The sequence below is a fragment of the Equus przewalskii genome, chromosome 19 (assembly GCF_037783145.1).
Source record: "Equus przewalskii isolate Varuska chromosome 19, EquPr2, whole genome shotgun sequence".
In the NCBI taxonomy this organism is placed as follows: Eukaryota; Metazoa; Chordata; class Mammalia; order Perissodactyla; family Equidae; genus Equus; species Equus przewalskii.
Window position 1 is genome coordinate 32,217,509 of NC_091849.1, and position 14,082 is coordinate 32,231,590.

Consider the following 14,082-nt stretch of genomic DNA (forward strand, 5'->3'; position numbering starts at 1 on the left):
GGGGGTGGGAGGTGTTGAGGAAGAAGAACATGGAGAGAAAAGACTGAGCCTGAGATGAAGGATGGGAGAGAACTAAGAAGCTAGGGCTGAAAAGGGGGCAAGAGAGCCACAGAAGGAAGGGTTTGGACCCTTCAAACTTCCTTTGCCTGGAGACATGGGTGTGGGGAGAAGGGAGGAGGGAGGACATTTCTATCTCGTGACAAAAGAAAGTCACACAATTGTTTTGTTCTCTGTTCTGGGGCGGGTGGGCGCCCGTATTTACCAGAGGGACTAAGGTCGCTGTGGCAACCACACATCTGGGCCCCGGAATCCAGATGTGCTGTATCCAGAAGCCATAGCAGAACGATGAGGCAAACATTAGGCTCCCCAGTCCTGGCCCCCATGGCTGGGAAGAGGACGTGAAGGGAGAAGGGGGAGGAAAGAGGAGGAGAGGGCTGAAGCGGGGGAGAAGAGAGGAAGTCATGGAAAGGGACAGAGAATGTGGACAAAGGAGTGCAAAGCGGAAGAGAGAGGGGTGGCCTGGAAAGAGAGGAGGTGAGCACAGGGTCAGCAGCAGGAAGAGAGAAGAAGCCTAAAAAAAGACAGTGAAGTGGAGTGGGGAAGAAGGGAAAAGTGTAAAAGAAGTGAGAAACAGAGATGAATAAAGAGAAAAGGGACAAAAAAAGGTGATGACTGTGGCCAAGAAGGCAGGAAAGCAACCTAGAAAAGAGAGAAGAGGGAGGGACACAGGGTTAGAGAGAAAAAGAGGAACAAAAGATGGGATCCTGAGCAAGGAAAGCAGCAGAGCAGAAAGACAAAGAGGGCCTGGGACAGGAAGGGCCAACCGGAGGTGCAGAAGTGATAGTGGCTGGCATGCTGAGGTGGCCTTGGATGGGGATGTGGCTGAGATCTACACGGCCTGTAGTGCAGCAGCCCAGAGACTGACCTGTCTCCACTCCCTCACCTGCCCCACCCCCATGGCACACCCACTCGCATGCCTCTCCTAATCCTTCCCACCACCCGACTCCCTCAGCCAAAAGTCTGGCTCTCAGTTCACACCAAAGCACCAGCTGTCCCTCGTCACTCAGCCAGAGGTGCTGCATGGCTCACTCCAGAGCCCCCAGTCTGAGGTGTCAGTACTTCAAGCACCTTCTTGAGCTGGGGTCAGGAAAGAGAAAGAGCAATGGGACAATAAAACCGTGATGGAGCCACAAAGGATACAAGCAAAATAGAAGAGGAGAAAAGGACAATGTAAATGGAGAAAGGAGCAAGGGATGAGGGAAAGGTGTGTCTACTATGGACCAGGCATTGTGAACATCATCTTTCATCCTCACATCAACCCTGAGAAGTAGGTAGGAGTATTCCATTTTACAGATGAGCAAACTAAGGCTCTGAGTATTTAAATTACATACCAAGGACATCCACTAATAAAAGGCAAAGCAGGGAATCCAATTCAGGTAATCTGCCTCCACAATCCTTGTTCTTGCATTCACTGCCTGGAAAAGGCTGGATAAGGCTGGAGGGATCTTGAGACAGGAAGTGCTGGCAGAGAAGCCAGGTCTGCCCTCTGGAGGGAGGAGAGGCCTAGTTCCTGGGAGCCCTAGTTCCAGGTTGCCATAGTTACTCGGTCTGTTTTCACCCCAAACACAGTAATGGGGAGGGGGTAGCCTGGCTGGACACGTGAGGTTCTTCCCCCTCCTTCAGGCCTGGGCTTGTGGCCCAGGAGGCCCCTGTCCAGTCATCTGGGCATCGAGCCCAGGCCCAGCCCACACCCTCTAGCTGACCCAGGACACTCCTGCAGGGCTGGGCCTGAGGCACTGCTGGACAGGAGCTGCTGACGGAGATCCCCCCAGGTTGATGGCACTTGGCCCTACACCCTTTGTCCTGCTCCCCCTTCCTCCTAATTAGGAAGCACAGCCTTTTCTGCTGGACCCCTCTGTTCCTCTTCTTTCAACTGGACTCTCAAGTCTCAGGCTCCTCCAGTTTAGGGCTAAAAAGATGCTCCTCAACACAGCCCTTCCTTCCAAACACCGCCCCCTTCTCCACTGCGGCCCCTCCTTTCTGGGCTCACAGCCCTCTGGCCCCAGCTCTGTTGTTTGTTCAAGCTGCTCCTCCTGGAAAGTGAGGGGAGGGAGGGAGAACCTGCTAGAATGCAGGGGATCCAGGGAGGCTGCTCACCCTAAAGGGTGTGGGGCCCCCTGTCCTTCCTGTTTACTCAGACACATTCCAGGGATCTGTATTCTCCGGGCTGTCACGCCATGGGACACCCCTCCCCTATCCCCCTGCTAGACACAGACATAGCCTAGTGTTGCAGGGGCGGGTTAAAGGGGATGACATGAGGTCTGTGATCCCACACCCAACCCACCCCAGAGCCAGCTATGTCTTCAGTGCTTGGTTCTCTGATATACTGGCCCTATAGAAGCCACTTCCCCCAAATTCCCCATCATGAGCCAGGAAGGCAGTCACCATTCCTTCAACTCCCTCCAAGTTGTTTATTTAATAATAAAAAAGAAGATATGCATATACATAAACCTGATGTCCCTCCACCACCCCTCTTTTACTCCCAGCAACTAGCTCCAAAGTGTAAAAACATCCCTTGTCCCGCCTGGGGACTAAATTCCCACCTCCACCCCCCAAACAGAGAAACAAAAGAACAGAGGGGGTGCAGGAGCCCACCCGCCCCAAGACTTAACCTCACTCAACACCCTCAGAGAAAGAAGTAGGGACTGGGGGTTCTGAGAGGAGCCCTGTATTCCAAAAAGAGGTGAGAAGAGGGGTGAATCCATCACCTCCAAATAAGTGCTTAACCCCCACACCTTGTCTTTCTTTACCAAGTGCCCCAAGCCCGGGGATCAGGGAAATTAGAAACAGTCCCACTTGGTCACCCTTCCCCTCTGCCCGCCTAGTTCTAAGTCAGTGTGAGTCACAGAGGTCAGGGATGATTGAGGTAGAGGGGCCGATGGGTGGCCTGGTGGGCCTGGCCAGCTGCAGAAGCTGGCAAGGGGCCACCTGTGGCATTGCCTGGGGTTGAGGACGGCTGTTTTCGGAGCGAGGGGGGCACTGTGGAGGTCTTGATGTGAATCACCCTGGTGTCCATGACCTCACACTCGATCTGCATCATCTCCTCATAGTCCCCTGGGGCCCCCCGGCCTGACAGGGTCTCTGTGAGAAAGGGAGAGTTAAGGAAGAGGGGGGCAAACAGAGAGGAGGGGTTGGAGAAGTGGAGGTGAAGAGGGAGGAAAGGGCAATGGTGAGGAGGTGGATCCACAGTGGGGGTTAATCGAGAGGTCGGGATGGAGTTGGTGCAGGGAGAAGGACAGGGGTAGGAAAAGAACATGACATTGATGAGTGTGAGGTCACAGAGGAGAGGACATCAAGAGAAAAAAAGGAGGTGAGAGTCTGGCAAGTTCCCAGCCCACCGCCCTCTGCCCAGCACCTACCCAAACACCTTCACCGAAGGAGGACCCGCACCCTCATCTTCCTCTCATCAGTCTCCTGCATTTAGTTCTCCTCTCCACCCATTTCCTGCTTCTTCTCACCCATGCATCTAGCATCTCTCAGGAATGCCCCACTCCTCTCCCTGGTTCCCTCCTCAGCTCCTCCTGCTGGGTCTCCCTATCAGAACTTCCCCCTTGCTCAATTTCTGGATTCTTCCCCATGCCCGGCAGGGAAAGAATTACCGTTGGGCGCCATGGCAGGCATCACCAGGGACATCTTGGGCCGAGAGGTCTTGTTGTGGCTGATGGCTGGGAGCAGCAAGTGGTCCTGGGAAACAAAGGGGCCAGTCCAGGAGGATGGAGAAAAAGATGCTGGCAGGCTCTCTGGTCCTACTCTACAGCCTCAATTTCAAGACAGACTGCTGGGGAACCCAGGGTGACGGGGACAGGGCAGGGAGGAAGAACTCACCCTTCGGAAGGAGACAACATAAAATGTGTCTTCCCGTCGGTCAATTGCATCCAGGAACTCTGGCTGTGAACGGTCTGGGTGGCGATACAGCTGCAGCTGGCCCACAGAATCCCTAGACAGGTGGGGAAACGGGATTGGAAGGAACTAAGCCCAGCCCACTTCCCACTAGGGAAGCAGGGAGAGGATGAAAGAAAAAGAGACAGGAGACCCCAGGGGATGAGGGACGCATAATGCCATTGGTGGCACTGATGACAAGCACAGGACAGCTCCAGGGGTACAGCTCTCTAGAGTAGAAACTCACCTAATAAGTAAGCAGCCCCCCAGACTCACCTTTCTGGGGGCCCGGGGGGTTGGGTGGGGACTGCCTTAACTGGAGGCGACTTCTTCCGTAGCTGAGACTTCTGGAAGGAGAAGTATCTAAGGATTTGAAGAGGGTGAAGGGAAAAGGGAAAGAGACAGACAGCCCCTGGAAGCTGATGCCACCTCACACCCACCCTTCCACTTCCCAAACAACCCCTCAAACCTCCACAAGATGCTCACTAAAAGTCCCCAGGACATTTAGCCCTTGTCTTCAAGTGGCCTGCCTTGAACTAGCCCCACCCTCTCCTACCTGTTTCTCCTGGGCCCTCTGGGGGATCTTCCGCCGGCCTCTCTGGTGGCGCTGGACCCAGCCGCTCAGCTCGTCAGCAAGCCTGGGGAAGCAGAGGAGCGGTGACACCTCCGGCCCAGGCCAAGGCCCCCACTTTCCTTGCCCGCACACAGGAGGGAGAAGAGAGGGCAAGGAGAATTGGTGCTTCAGCACACAAGGACAGCCAGGCCGGCCGTGGAGGGCCTCAGAATGACAGGGAAGATGCCTCAGCCGTGAATCCCTCACACCTCAGGGACTCGGTTCGGTTGAAGTGCCGGCAATCAGAGGAGAGGAAGAGCTGGTCCAGGTCTCTCAGCAGCAGCTCCTTGGCACCCCCAGGGAAGGCTGTCAGGTTCCTGGGTGAGGCAGGGAGAGGCCATGATCCAAGGCTGCCCAGCACGCCCCATCAACAGAGACGGCAATGATGGCGAGAGAACAATCTGGCTCCCCTCAAAAAGAAAAGGTAACTTTGGGGAAGAAGACGCACTCAGCACGCCCAAAAGAGAGAGGCCCTCTCCTTACCTGAAGCTTGGCCTGCTTGCGGGGCTGGGCTGGGGCTCCTCATGGCTCTGAGTGGAGCCCTGGAGGGCCTCAACTCCATGAACCGGCTCTTGTGCTGAGAACTCCAGCAAGTGTCTCCGAGGTCGAGGCTCCTCTCCGTTCATCTGAGGAGACACGGGAGCCGAAGGAGGCTCACTGATGCTGCGGATAAGGAAGGACGGAGCATGAGGAAGAATTCCAGCTTTGTCTAGGGGCTAGCTAAGAGCAAGGGCTCTGCAGACGGCCTGCCCGGGTTCCAATCTGTTCTACAAGCCTGACTCTTCATCTGTAACATGGGAATGAGAACAGTGCCTACCTCATAGGGCCAGGAACCATGAGAAAAGGAGAGTGCTTAACCTAGAGCCTAGAACTCAGTAAGCACTCAATAGTCAGTTACTATCTTATCAGTATTCTCACCACCATCTACCCCAGGACATACCAGTTAGGAGAGAAAGGATGGAACAAGAAGGGACTAGCTGGATACTCCATCGGTACTAAAGACACCAGGGCTGTCTGTGTGTAAGGGGAATGAAAGGGACTGTGCCAAAGCTGGCAATCAGGAGGATTCTGAGGGTAGGCTCCACCCAGAAGCTTCCAGGAAGGCAAGGAGGGTCTCACCTGACAGGCCCGAAGTTGAAGGCAATGAAGAGAAGGAAGACCATGATGCAGACCACCTTCCTGTTTCCAGACCCTAACTTGAGCTCGCTGTTCTACGATACAGAGGAAGAGACAAGAGAGAGGGTGAGTCATCCCAAGGAGCCTACATTCCTGCTGGTCTCCCAAGGACAGACCAGGCTTACCTCAGCCAGCAGGCCCTCCAGCCGCCGCCGGAGGGCAGCATTCTCCCGGCGGAGCTGTTGGTTGTCGGCCAGCACAGCCTGCAGTCGAGCCTCCAGCCCCTGCAGATACTCTTTCTTCTTCCTCCTGGACTGGCAGGCTGATTCCCGGTTCTTGATCATTCGCTGCTGCCGCTTCAGCAGCTTTGCCTAGGCACCCAGAGGGTCAAAAAGAGAAAGAAAGATGGGAAGGAGAGGGAAACCATGTCCCCCAACTCCAAGGACTGATTATCCAAAGCTAACATTGGCCATTCTCCTGCCTTCGTGACCTCTACCTACACAGCCAGAGAAGGGTTGTTCCTCTCTACTAAAACATTTCAGGGAAAGGGCCCTTCTCTCAACCACTCCCCGTCCCTGTTCCTCAGAGCTGAGAGAAGTGAGACTGTAGGAGGAACCATTTCTCCATCTTGGTTCCTTTCCTTGGTGGGTGGTCTTCCTTCTTCTCAATTCTCGTTTTTGGGCCCAAAGTTTAACCTTGCTATAATTAAAGAGCAGTTTTCCTCTAGGAAGCAGCCTCCCTCTTCCAGCTACTACCAAAACTGTAACACAGTATGACTCCCCTGCCTTTGATTTACTGAGACCACCCCCATTTCTCCAATTATCTCAATGACAGCAATCCTAAAGATCATAAAACTACATGGAGTTTACATTCATATATAAACAGGGGTCCACTCTGACCTTCAGGATCATCTTATGTGTCTGCTTCCTCATTTTTTGCTCCCTCTTCATTCCACAGTTCTTTCCCAAGACAGATTCTCCTCTTCCCTTCCCATTACTAGCCCCACTCTTCCCCTCTCCAATACTTACATCCACTTCAGGTGGACAGGAGTTCCCAGGCATAGGAGCTGGAACAATGCTCTTCCTCTCAGGCCTTGGTGCAGGGGGGGCTGGCCCCTCAGGCTGGACTCGAATAGCACCTTGGATGAGGACAACTGGGGACACTGGGGCAAGTGAGCAGAAGAGGAGGTCAGAGAGCTGGAAGTCAGGTGGGGTCCTTGTGTCCATACCCACACCAGATCACCCAAGGGTTGGGAGCCTCAGTGGCTGTGAGCTCCCTGAGAAGGTCAATCCAGTCCATCTCCTTCTATCCTTCTTTAGTACCTGGGGGTGGCTGGACAAGGGGCTGCAAAAGGACAGTGGTGCTGGCAGGCACAGCTCTGGGTGGCATTGGGACAGTGGTTATCACCACGGGTTTGGGCTGCAGTGGTGGCTTCCGCGTGGGCAGGGCTTTGCCTGAAGGAAGGAAGGAATGTCAGGACTACTGGCCTCTTGCCAGGGACCCCAGGTGTCGGGAGGCCCTGTTACCTGAGGAGCCATCGGGGGACGGGCCCATGCTGATCTGGACAGCTCCAAGTGGGGGGCCTGGGACATCCCGCAGGAGATACCCTTGAGGGGACAGAGACTCTGTCTTCACTTCCAGTACCTCCTCTCCTATGAAAGCCTATAGGCGTTCCAGAAGATATGTGAGTTAGGAAGAGTGTGGAGGAGAAGGAAGAGAAAGCTCTCCTACCTCTGAGAGTCAGCAGGAACTCCCTGGAGTGGCTGCAGGGAGGATGGGAAGCTTATGCTCACCTGGTTGGGGGACTCTGCTGAGAGCAGGGAAGCCTCAGAGTTGATGGAAGAAGACGGAGAGACAGGCTCTATCTTGGTCTGGACATCTGTGGGGTGGTGGGATGAGACAAAGAGCTGGAGATCAGATCAACACTGAAGGAGAAGAGGGTTAAGATGGGGAAATGTGAGACATGGTCATTTTTCCTTGTACCTGAACATAAAACTATTCTGACCCTAGGCAGGCAATCCAGAAGGAGGAGCCATGGGGCTGCCACTCTGCTGGCTCTCCTCCTACCTGTTTACCCAGTACGTCCTTTCTCCTTCAGTGGCTCCTTCATTTTTTTCACCACTGCTCAGTTTTCCTCAAGGATATCCTTGTCCTTCTGTATTCTCTCTTTCTTTCTCACAGACCTTGTCCATTCACTTAGAGGAGGCCCAAGAAGGGGGAGTCTCCAGCATTCATATGGGCCCAAACTCCTATCTGGCTGGATGTTCACCACATCCTGGCCCAATGCTATCATGCATCTCCATGCTGACAACTGCCAAGCCTGCATCTCTACCCTTGATTGCTCCCCTGCATCCATACTACCCGTTTTGGTACTTAATTATACAATCGCCAATATTGCTATTTTAAAATTTCAAATCAATTTATGTTTTTGAATAGGTAATACACATATATGACACAAAATCCCAAAGGAACAAAGGAGAATTCAGTGAAAACTGAATCTCCTTCCCTTCCTTGTCCACCAGCCACCCAGATCCCCTCCTCAGGGGTGACCACTGTTTGAGCTATTAACTGCGTGTTATAACCCTCATGAGACTCTCCAAAAGCAAGAGCTATGTCTTATGCTTCATGTCCATCAAAGCAATGGGTAAAGTACAGGTTCTCAAAAAGTACCTAAATAATAGGAGACAACCTGACTCCAGTAACACCCTCCTCTGCAAAGTCATCAACAATCTTTTTTCTGTTAAAGGCTTTTCAATCCTTATTTTGTTTGTTCTCTTTGTAACTTTTAACAATGTGCTGGATATGATCTGTTTATCCCTCCAAATCCACTCTCCATCCTTCCTTGTCCAGCTCTGAGGCCAAGGAGGAAAACATGAATGGACTGCATCATCAGCCTCCCTTGCCCTTCAGCTTCTGATTGGAGTTCAGTGAGACAGGCAGTGCCAGGAAACCGTGAAGGCACTTTGAAATCAACAATCAACACGTCCAACACTGACTTCACCATCCTCCCTAAGCAGAGGCCTCCTGCTGTTGCGGTCACTATCCAGTGAAAGGTACCACTGCCCACTGGATGGTTGCCCTGGCCAGAAACCCAGACATCCTCTTTGACTCCCACCTCTCTCCCATGCCCAGAAGGTCACTGCAACTCATCCATTCTACTTCATTCTTTCTGCCTTCTTCGTGGCATCCAAATATCTTACTTGATTAATTGCATGAGCCTCTTCCTTGATCCTCCTCTTCCTGCCTCTCTGCAACCCATTCTCTCTTCTGCCACCAGAGTCATCTTGCTAATCATATTGCTCTCCTACTTGATTCTTCAAAGGTTCCAGACTGCCCACAGGATAAAAGCTAAGAGTCCCTTAACAGGGTTCCCACCTGGCTCTGCAGCCTCTGCAACTCTGCCATTCCCCACTCCCTCCCCAACTCCACTCTGAAGAGATGCAGGTTTCTTACACACACATACTCCAGTTCCCACATTCTTCTTCTGGCTAATTTCTATGTGCCTCTCAAAACTTAGCTCAAGAAACCCTTCCTCTGGGAGCACATCCCCGATCCAGCCCCAACTGGGTGAGATGCCCCCTCTTAGGGGCTTTCATGGCACTTGGATGATCTCTATCCTTGAATTACCACACCTGTATTGACTGGTACTTGTCTTTTTCCCCCACCACACTACAAGATTCTCAAGTCAGTGTGGTAGTCATGTCTTCTTCATCTCTGCGTCCCCAGCACCCTGTCTAGTATCTGGCATGGATTAGGTACTCAATAAATGTTTACTGAATAAACATATAAGAGTAAATAGGTGCCAGCCCAGTGGCACAGTGGTTAAGTTCGTGCACTCTGCTTTGGTGGCCTGGGGTTCGCTGGTTCAGATCCTGAGTGTGGACCTATCCACACTTATCAAGCCATGCTATGGCAGGCGTCCCACATATTAAAGTAGAGAAAAATGGGCACAGATGTTAGCTCAGGGCTGATCTCCCTCTCCCTCAGGAAAAGGACGAGGATTGGCAGTGGATGTCAGCTCAGGGCTAATCTTCCTCAAAAAAAAAAAAAAGGCAAATAAACTGAATAACAAAAAAAAATAGCCCAAATCATGTTAATTGTAGAATCTAGTATTCAATTTTTCTGTATGCTTGAAAAATTTTATAATAAAACATTGGAGGGGAAGTAACATAAATAAATATGCCCTAAACTGTCCACAGTTTTTAAAAAATGCAAAGCAACAGGATACTAGGAAAAAGAAAGAAGAAAAGTCATTCTCATATCTTTAGTGCTGCCCTTGCTGTGGTTTCTTAAAATTCTCCCCACCCTCCTGGCCTCTCTCCTGGTTATCTGCCATTTCCCCTCCCCACCCTTTCTTCCCTGTCCTGCTCCCTACACGTCCCTCCCAACAACAATCTACACCCCCTCCCACACACACCTCCACACTCAATCTTGCTAAAGCCTGGGGCTGGTGCAGGCTGTTATTACCTGAGGGATCATCAGAGGTGGGGCCCACATTGATCTGGATGGTTTCAAATGGGGACGTTGGGTCATCTCCTAGGAGGCAGAGTGGAGGTGCCAAGGACTCTGTCTTCACAACGAGCACCTCCCCTACACCAGGACCCTAGGTGAGAGTAGGGGTGAAGCAGGAGGGAAGAAAGAAAATAAGCGAGGTGTTGAGAGTGAGAGCAAGAACAAAGTTTAAGAGCTTACAAACCACCTGTTATTAACATTCTGGTTTGAATGGTGCTGAGCATCTCCCTGAGCTGTCTCTGGCCCCTGTTCTGTCCTTCTGCTTTATTCCTGGGAAGGTCAATGAAGTCTCATGATTTCAAATATTGCCTTAGAGTGGACAACTTGGGCAAGAACAGTTCCAGAATTCTCAGCAGTTAACAACTCTCTTCTTCCCAGCTCCACCATGGCTGCCACATATCTCTGTACATTAAAAAGACTCCATCTGCACTTCTAGACAACCACAGTGGAGATGTGGAAAATGAGGATATTAAAGAAAAGGCAGAGGCAGGGAAGACTTCACCCCCATGACTCATAGCACACAAATCATATCCTTAGCACCTATGGGTGAAAGGGATGGAGCAGAGGCCGTGCCACAGAGAGCAGGAGGGAGATGGGTCTCTCACCTGGCTGGAGGGCTCCGTAGAAAGACGCGATGATTCAGAGGTGAAGGAGGAGGAAGAGCAGGGGGAAGATGGCTCAGACTTCACCTGAAGATCTGGAGGAAACGGGGTTAGAAAGTAACCAATAAGCAGAGTCTGAGAAGAGCCCCAGAAGTGTCCATGGATGTGGGGACCCCTCACTGGGCCAAGGGGGAAGGAACACGTGAGAAATTAAAAGAGAGAGGAGTGCACAGGCACTCATGTAGAGGAGGCGTAAGGATACAGGAAATTAGGCAGTTTCTGGAAAACAGTGGGAAGATGAGAGTTTCTGGAAGGATTAGGGAATCAGAAAGGATTTCTTACCTGGGAAGATAGGCACGGAGTCCCAGGGGGGTTCCGGGGGGCTGACATCCATTCCCACGTCCAGGGAGCTGCTGCCAAACTGAATAAGGCAGTATATTAGACGGCAGGAGAGTAAGGAAGGGACGGCTCCAGATGAGCTCTGACCTGGGAAGGACTCCTGGTTCTGAGACCACTCTCGCCCACCAAGAGTTAGAGACAAGGCTGGGGGAGCAATACCGGGACATCCTGCTCCGGGCAACGGAAGAGCTGCGTCTGTTCCTCGGCCACTTCATCCAGACCAGTGTACAAGGTGCTATCTACAAGAGGTGCGGAGTGTCAGGGAGGTGGTCGGGTGGCCCGGCCTACAGTTCCACACAGAACCCTCGCCCCATCCCTCATTGGCTTGGCTCGGCCAGACCCACCGCCCGCCCACTTGAAAAGTGATCCAGCCAAAGAACTTCAGCCCCTCCCTCCCCGACCCCGGAACAACTCGACATTTCCGCGGAGCGGAGGTCTTCCCCAACTCCCGCATCCCCCGAATACACAGCGAGCCTCCCTGCTCCGCCCTCCTTCGGATGGTGGGTTCCGTATTTGCCCAGCCTTCCTCTTTGGGCTCCGCTTCCTTCCCACGTGCCTCAGGGGCACAGTATGCCACAGCCCTCTCCCCTCCCCGAGGCCTCACTCCGCAGACCCCAGTCCTCCGGGCTCAGCAAGTTGTCGGTGAAAAAACGGGTCGGGTCCGCAATCTCGCTGAGGAGCATCAGCTCCGCCATCTTTTCCCCCCGCCCCCCAACCCTGAGACGGTTTCCGAGGCCCGCCTCTCCGCATCATCAACTAATCAGTTGACTCTTAAAAAAAAAAAAAAAAAAAAAGGGGGGGGTCGTCCCGGAAGTTCTATCAACCAGTAAGAGGCCTGGGGGATGAGCACATGAATCAATAGAAGAGGTGGCTGTAGAGGCCGGACCAATGGGAGCACAGCGGAAGAAGACGGCACTTTCAAAGTACCCGGGTGTGAAGCCTGCGCATGCGCCAAACAGGACCAAGCGAGAACGAGCCTGGGAAACGTAGTTCTCAGGATTTAAAGGTCCGCCACCCTCCTCTTCAAAACCAGTTCTAAATTTTTAAGTTTGGACGGCTTCTGTTCATCTTCGGAGATGGATAAGCCCCCCAAAACGTACCACACGTGACCATATGGCTTTTTAATGGTAAAAAAAGGGAAAGAGGCGCACTGAGACCATTGTTAGCTCCCCTAGGAAGGCAAAAGCTGGGACTGGGATACGGGCTGAAACCCTCCCTGTAGGGCCCCCCCCAAATCTCACAGCATAGACCACAATTCACAGGTTCCTGTCTTTTTTAAGGTTTAACTTTTAATCAGCCGAACATCTTGCGCAGACCCTGAGCCAGCCCTGCATCCTGTTTCTTCCCCTGAATGATCACCTTTCCTAACTCCTCCTGGGCTGCCCGGTTTTTTGGGTCTACGGCCAGCACTCTCCTAAGGTCAGCAGTTGCTTTTTCCAGGTTCCCAAGGGCAGCCTGGGCAACTCCCCTTCGGTACAAGGCCTTTAAATGGCCAGGCTCCCGCTCCAGCACCCGGTCACAGCTCTGGGCTGCCAACTGGGGCTGGCCTAGCAGCAACTGACAGGCAGCCAGGTTGGCATGAAGGACAGTTCGTTCTGGAGAGCCAGGCGGGGGTAAAGTCAGCAGCAGCCGAAGAGCCCGTCCATAGCATCGGGCAGCCCCTTCAGGGTTCCCAGCTCGAAACAATTCTGTGCCCCTTGCACGTTCTTCCCTGGCCAGGGCCTCTTTCTCGCTGGCCTCCAGCTCCCAGGAGTCTCGGCCCTGAGTGAAGGAGGCCAGTGTGAGCCTGACAAGAGGTCCAGAGTGTCCAGGGAGCTGAACCTCTGCCTCTTCGCCTTGACACATGGACTCCAAGCATTTCTCTACGAGCTCCCCCCAAGTTTCCTCCCTCCATGAGCCTAACCCCATAGTTAGCTCTGTCCAGCCCTCTGACAGCCCGGAGCCAAAAGGAAACCCAAAAGCCAGTACCCGGCAGCGGGAGCCCAGCTTGGGTTTGTCCAAGCCATGGCCACGGATTATGATCTTCTTGACAAAGCTCCCATCCGGACAGTACCAGAGATCAGAAGCTTGATGGGGCTCTGGCATCTCACTGGCTGATCCATGAGACTCATCAGAATCTCCTTCAAGTCTAGAGGCTAGTTTTTCAGTTCCTTGAGGATTCTCTAGAATTTGGCTGGCTGTATCTGGGCTCACTGTCAGTTCAAGGATTTCAGTGGGATAGTCTTGGGGCTGCTGCCTAATCTGAGTAATGGAATCAAAGTTCTCCCGGGAGTTCTTTTCCCATTGTTCTTGCTGTTGAGAGGTGTCCTTCTCTCCCACTGGACTGACTGGTAGCGTCTCCATATGGCTGCCTGTTCTCTTCCACCGTGGGTGAACAGTTTTGGTAGGAAAGGGATGGACCAGGTTCAGGTCAGCACCTGAAAAGAAAATAAAAACAATGCTAATGGCAGGAATCTTATTTAGACTCCTTTCTCGTCCTTTCCCGTCTTTCTGGGACCCGGGTCCCTGGTCCTCAAAATCCTCATTTTTTCCCCCTACAAAAATCTCTGTCCAACTCGAGCCGTTCCACCCAGAACTCATCCAGAACTATAAATTCCACAATTCTCTGCGGTTCGGGTAGCAGCCCCAACTACGGACACCCGAGCGAGTCAAAAAATACCTGGCGGCCGAAGGGCCTAGCCTGGTGGCAACAGCCGGACCATCCGAATCACCTCTCCTTCCGAAGCTAAATGCTTAGTGAGTACTGTCCTCTGAGTCCTGCTCCAGGCGGAGAGGACGGCCGAGGGGCCGGTGCAGCTGGGCAGAGACACTGACAGCTAACCCTGGAGCCCGCGAGGCAGCGAAGTTAGTCAAATTCCTCATAGCCAATCGAGAGGAGGGAGGTGTCTGGTTACCCCGCCT

General features: G+C 52.8%; 2 protein-coding genes across 5 annotated transcripts; both read right to left on the reverse strand.

Moving 5' to 3' along the window:
* Window positions 1-2,447: 2,447 nt before the first annotated feature.
* On the reverse strand, window positions 2,448-12,106 carry ATF6B (activating transcription factor 6 beta). 4 transcript variants are annotated; one of them, XM_070585766.1, is made up of 18 exons: window positions 11,795-12,106; window positions 11,341-11,420; window positions 11,125-11,203; window positions 10,786-10,877; window positions 10,136-10,271; window positions 7,462-7,547; window positions 7,195-7,330; window positions 6,991-7,122; window positions 6,697-6,830; window positions 5,854-6,039; window positions 5,672-5,763; window positions 5,036-5,215; window positions 4,762-4,869; window positions 4,496-4,577; window positions 4,216-4,283; window positions 3,886-3,997; window positions 3,660-3,744; window positions 2,448-3,141 (listed from the first exon to the last, which is right to left on the reverse strand). In XM_070585766.1, exons 1-18 carry the CDS (start codon window positions 11,874-11,876, stop codon window positions 2,912-2,914), a joined length of 2,100 nt encoding a protein of 699 aa, XP_070441867.1. In that variant the 5' UTR covers window positions 11,877-12,106; the 3' UTR covers window positions 2,448-2,911. The 4 variants fall into 4 exon arrangements, with proteins under 4 accessions (XP_070441867.1, XP_008536832.2, XP_008536830.2 ...); XM_008538610.2 differs by having other exon boundaries at window positions 4,216-4,286; XM_008538608.2 differs by having other exon boundaries at window positions 4,216-4,286; window positions 11,786-11,999.
* A 344-nt stretch (window positions 12,107-12,450) lies between these two features.
* FKBPL (FKBP prolyl isomerase like) lies at window positions 12,451-13,979 on the reverse strand. The gene is made up of 2 exons (XM_008538613.2): window positions 13,841-13,979; window positions 12,451-13,598 (listed from the first exon to the last, which is right to left on the reverse strand). Exon 2 carries the CDS (start codon window positions 13,522-13,524, stop codon window positions 12,475-12,477), a length of 1,050 nt encoding a protein of 349 aa, XP_008536835.1. The 5' UTR covers window positions 13,525-13,598; window positions 13,841-13,979; the 3' UTR covers window positions 12,451-12,474.
* Between the last annotated feature and the right edge of the window lie 103 nt (window positions 13,980-14,082).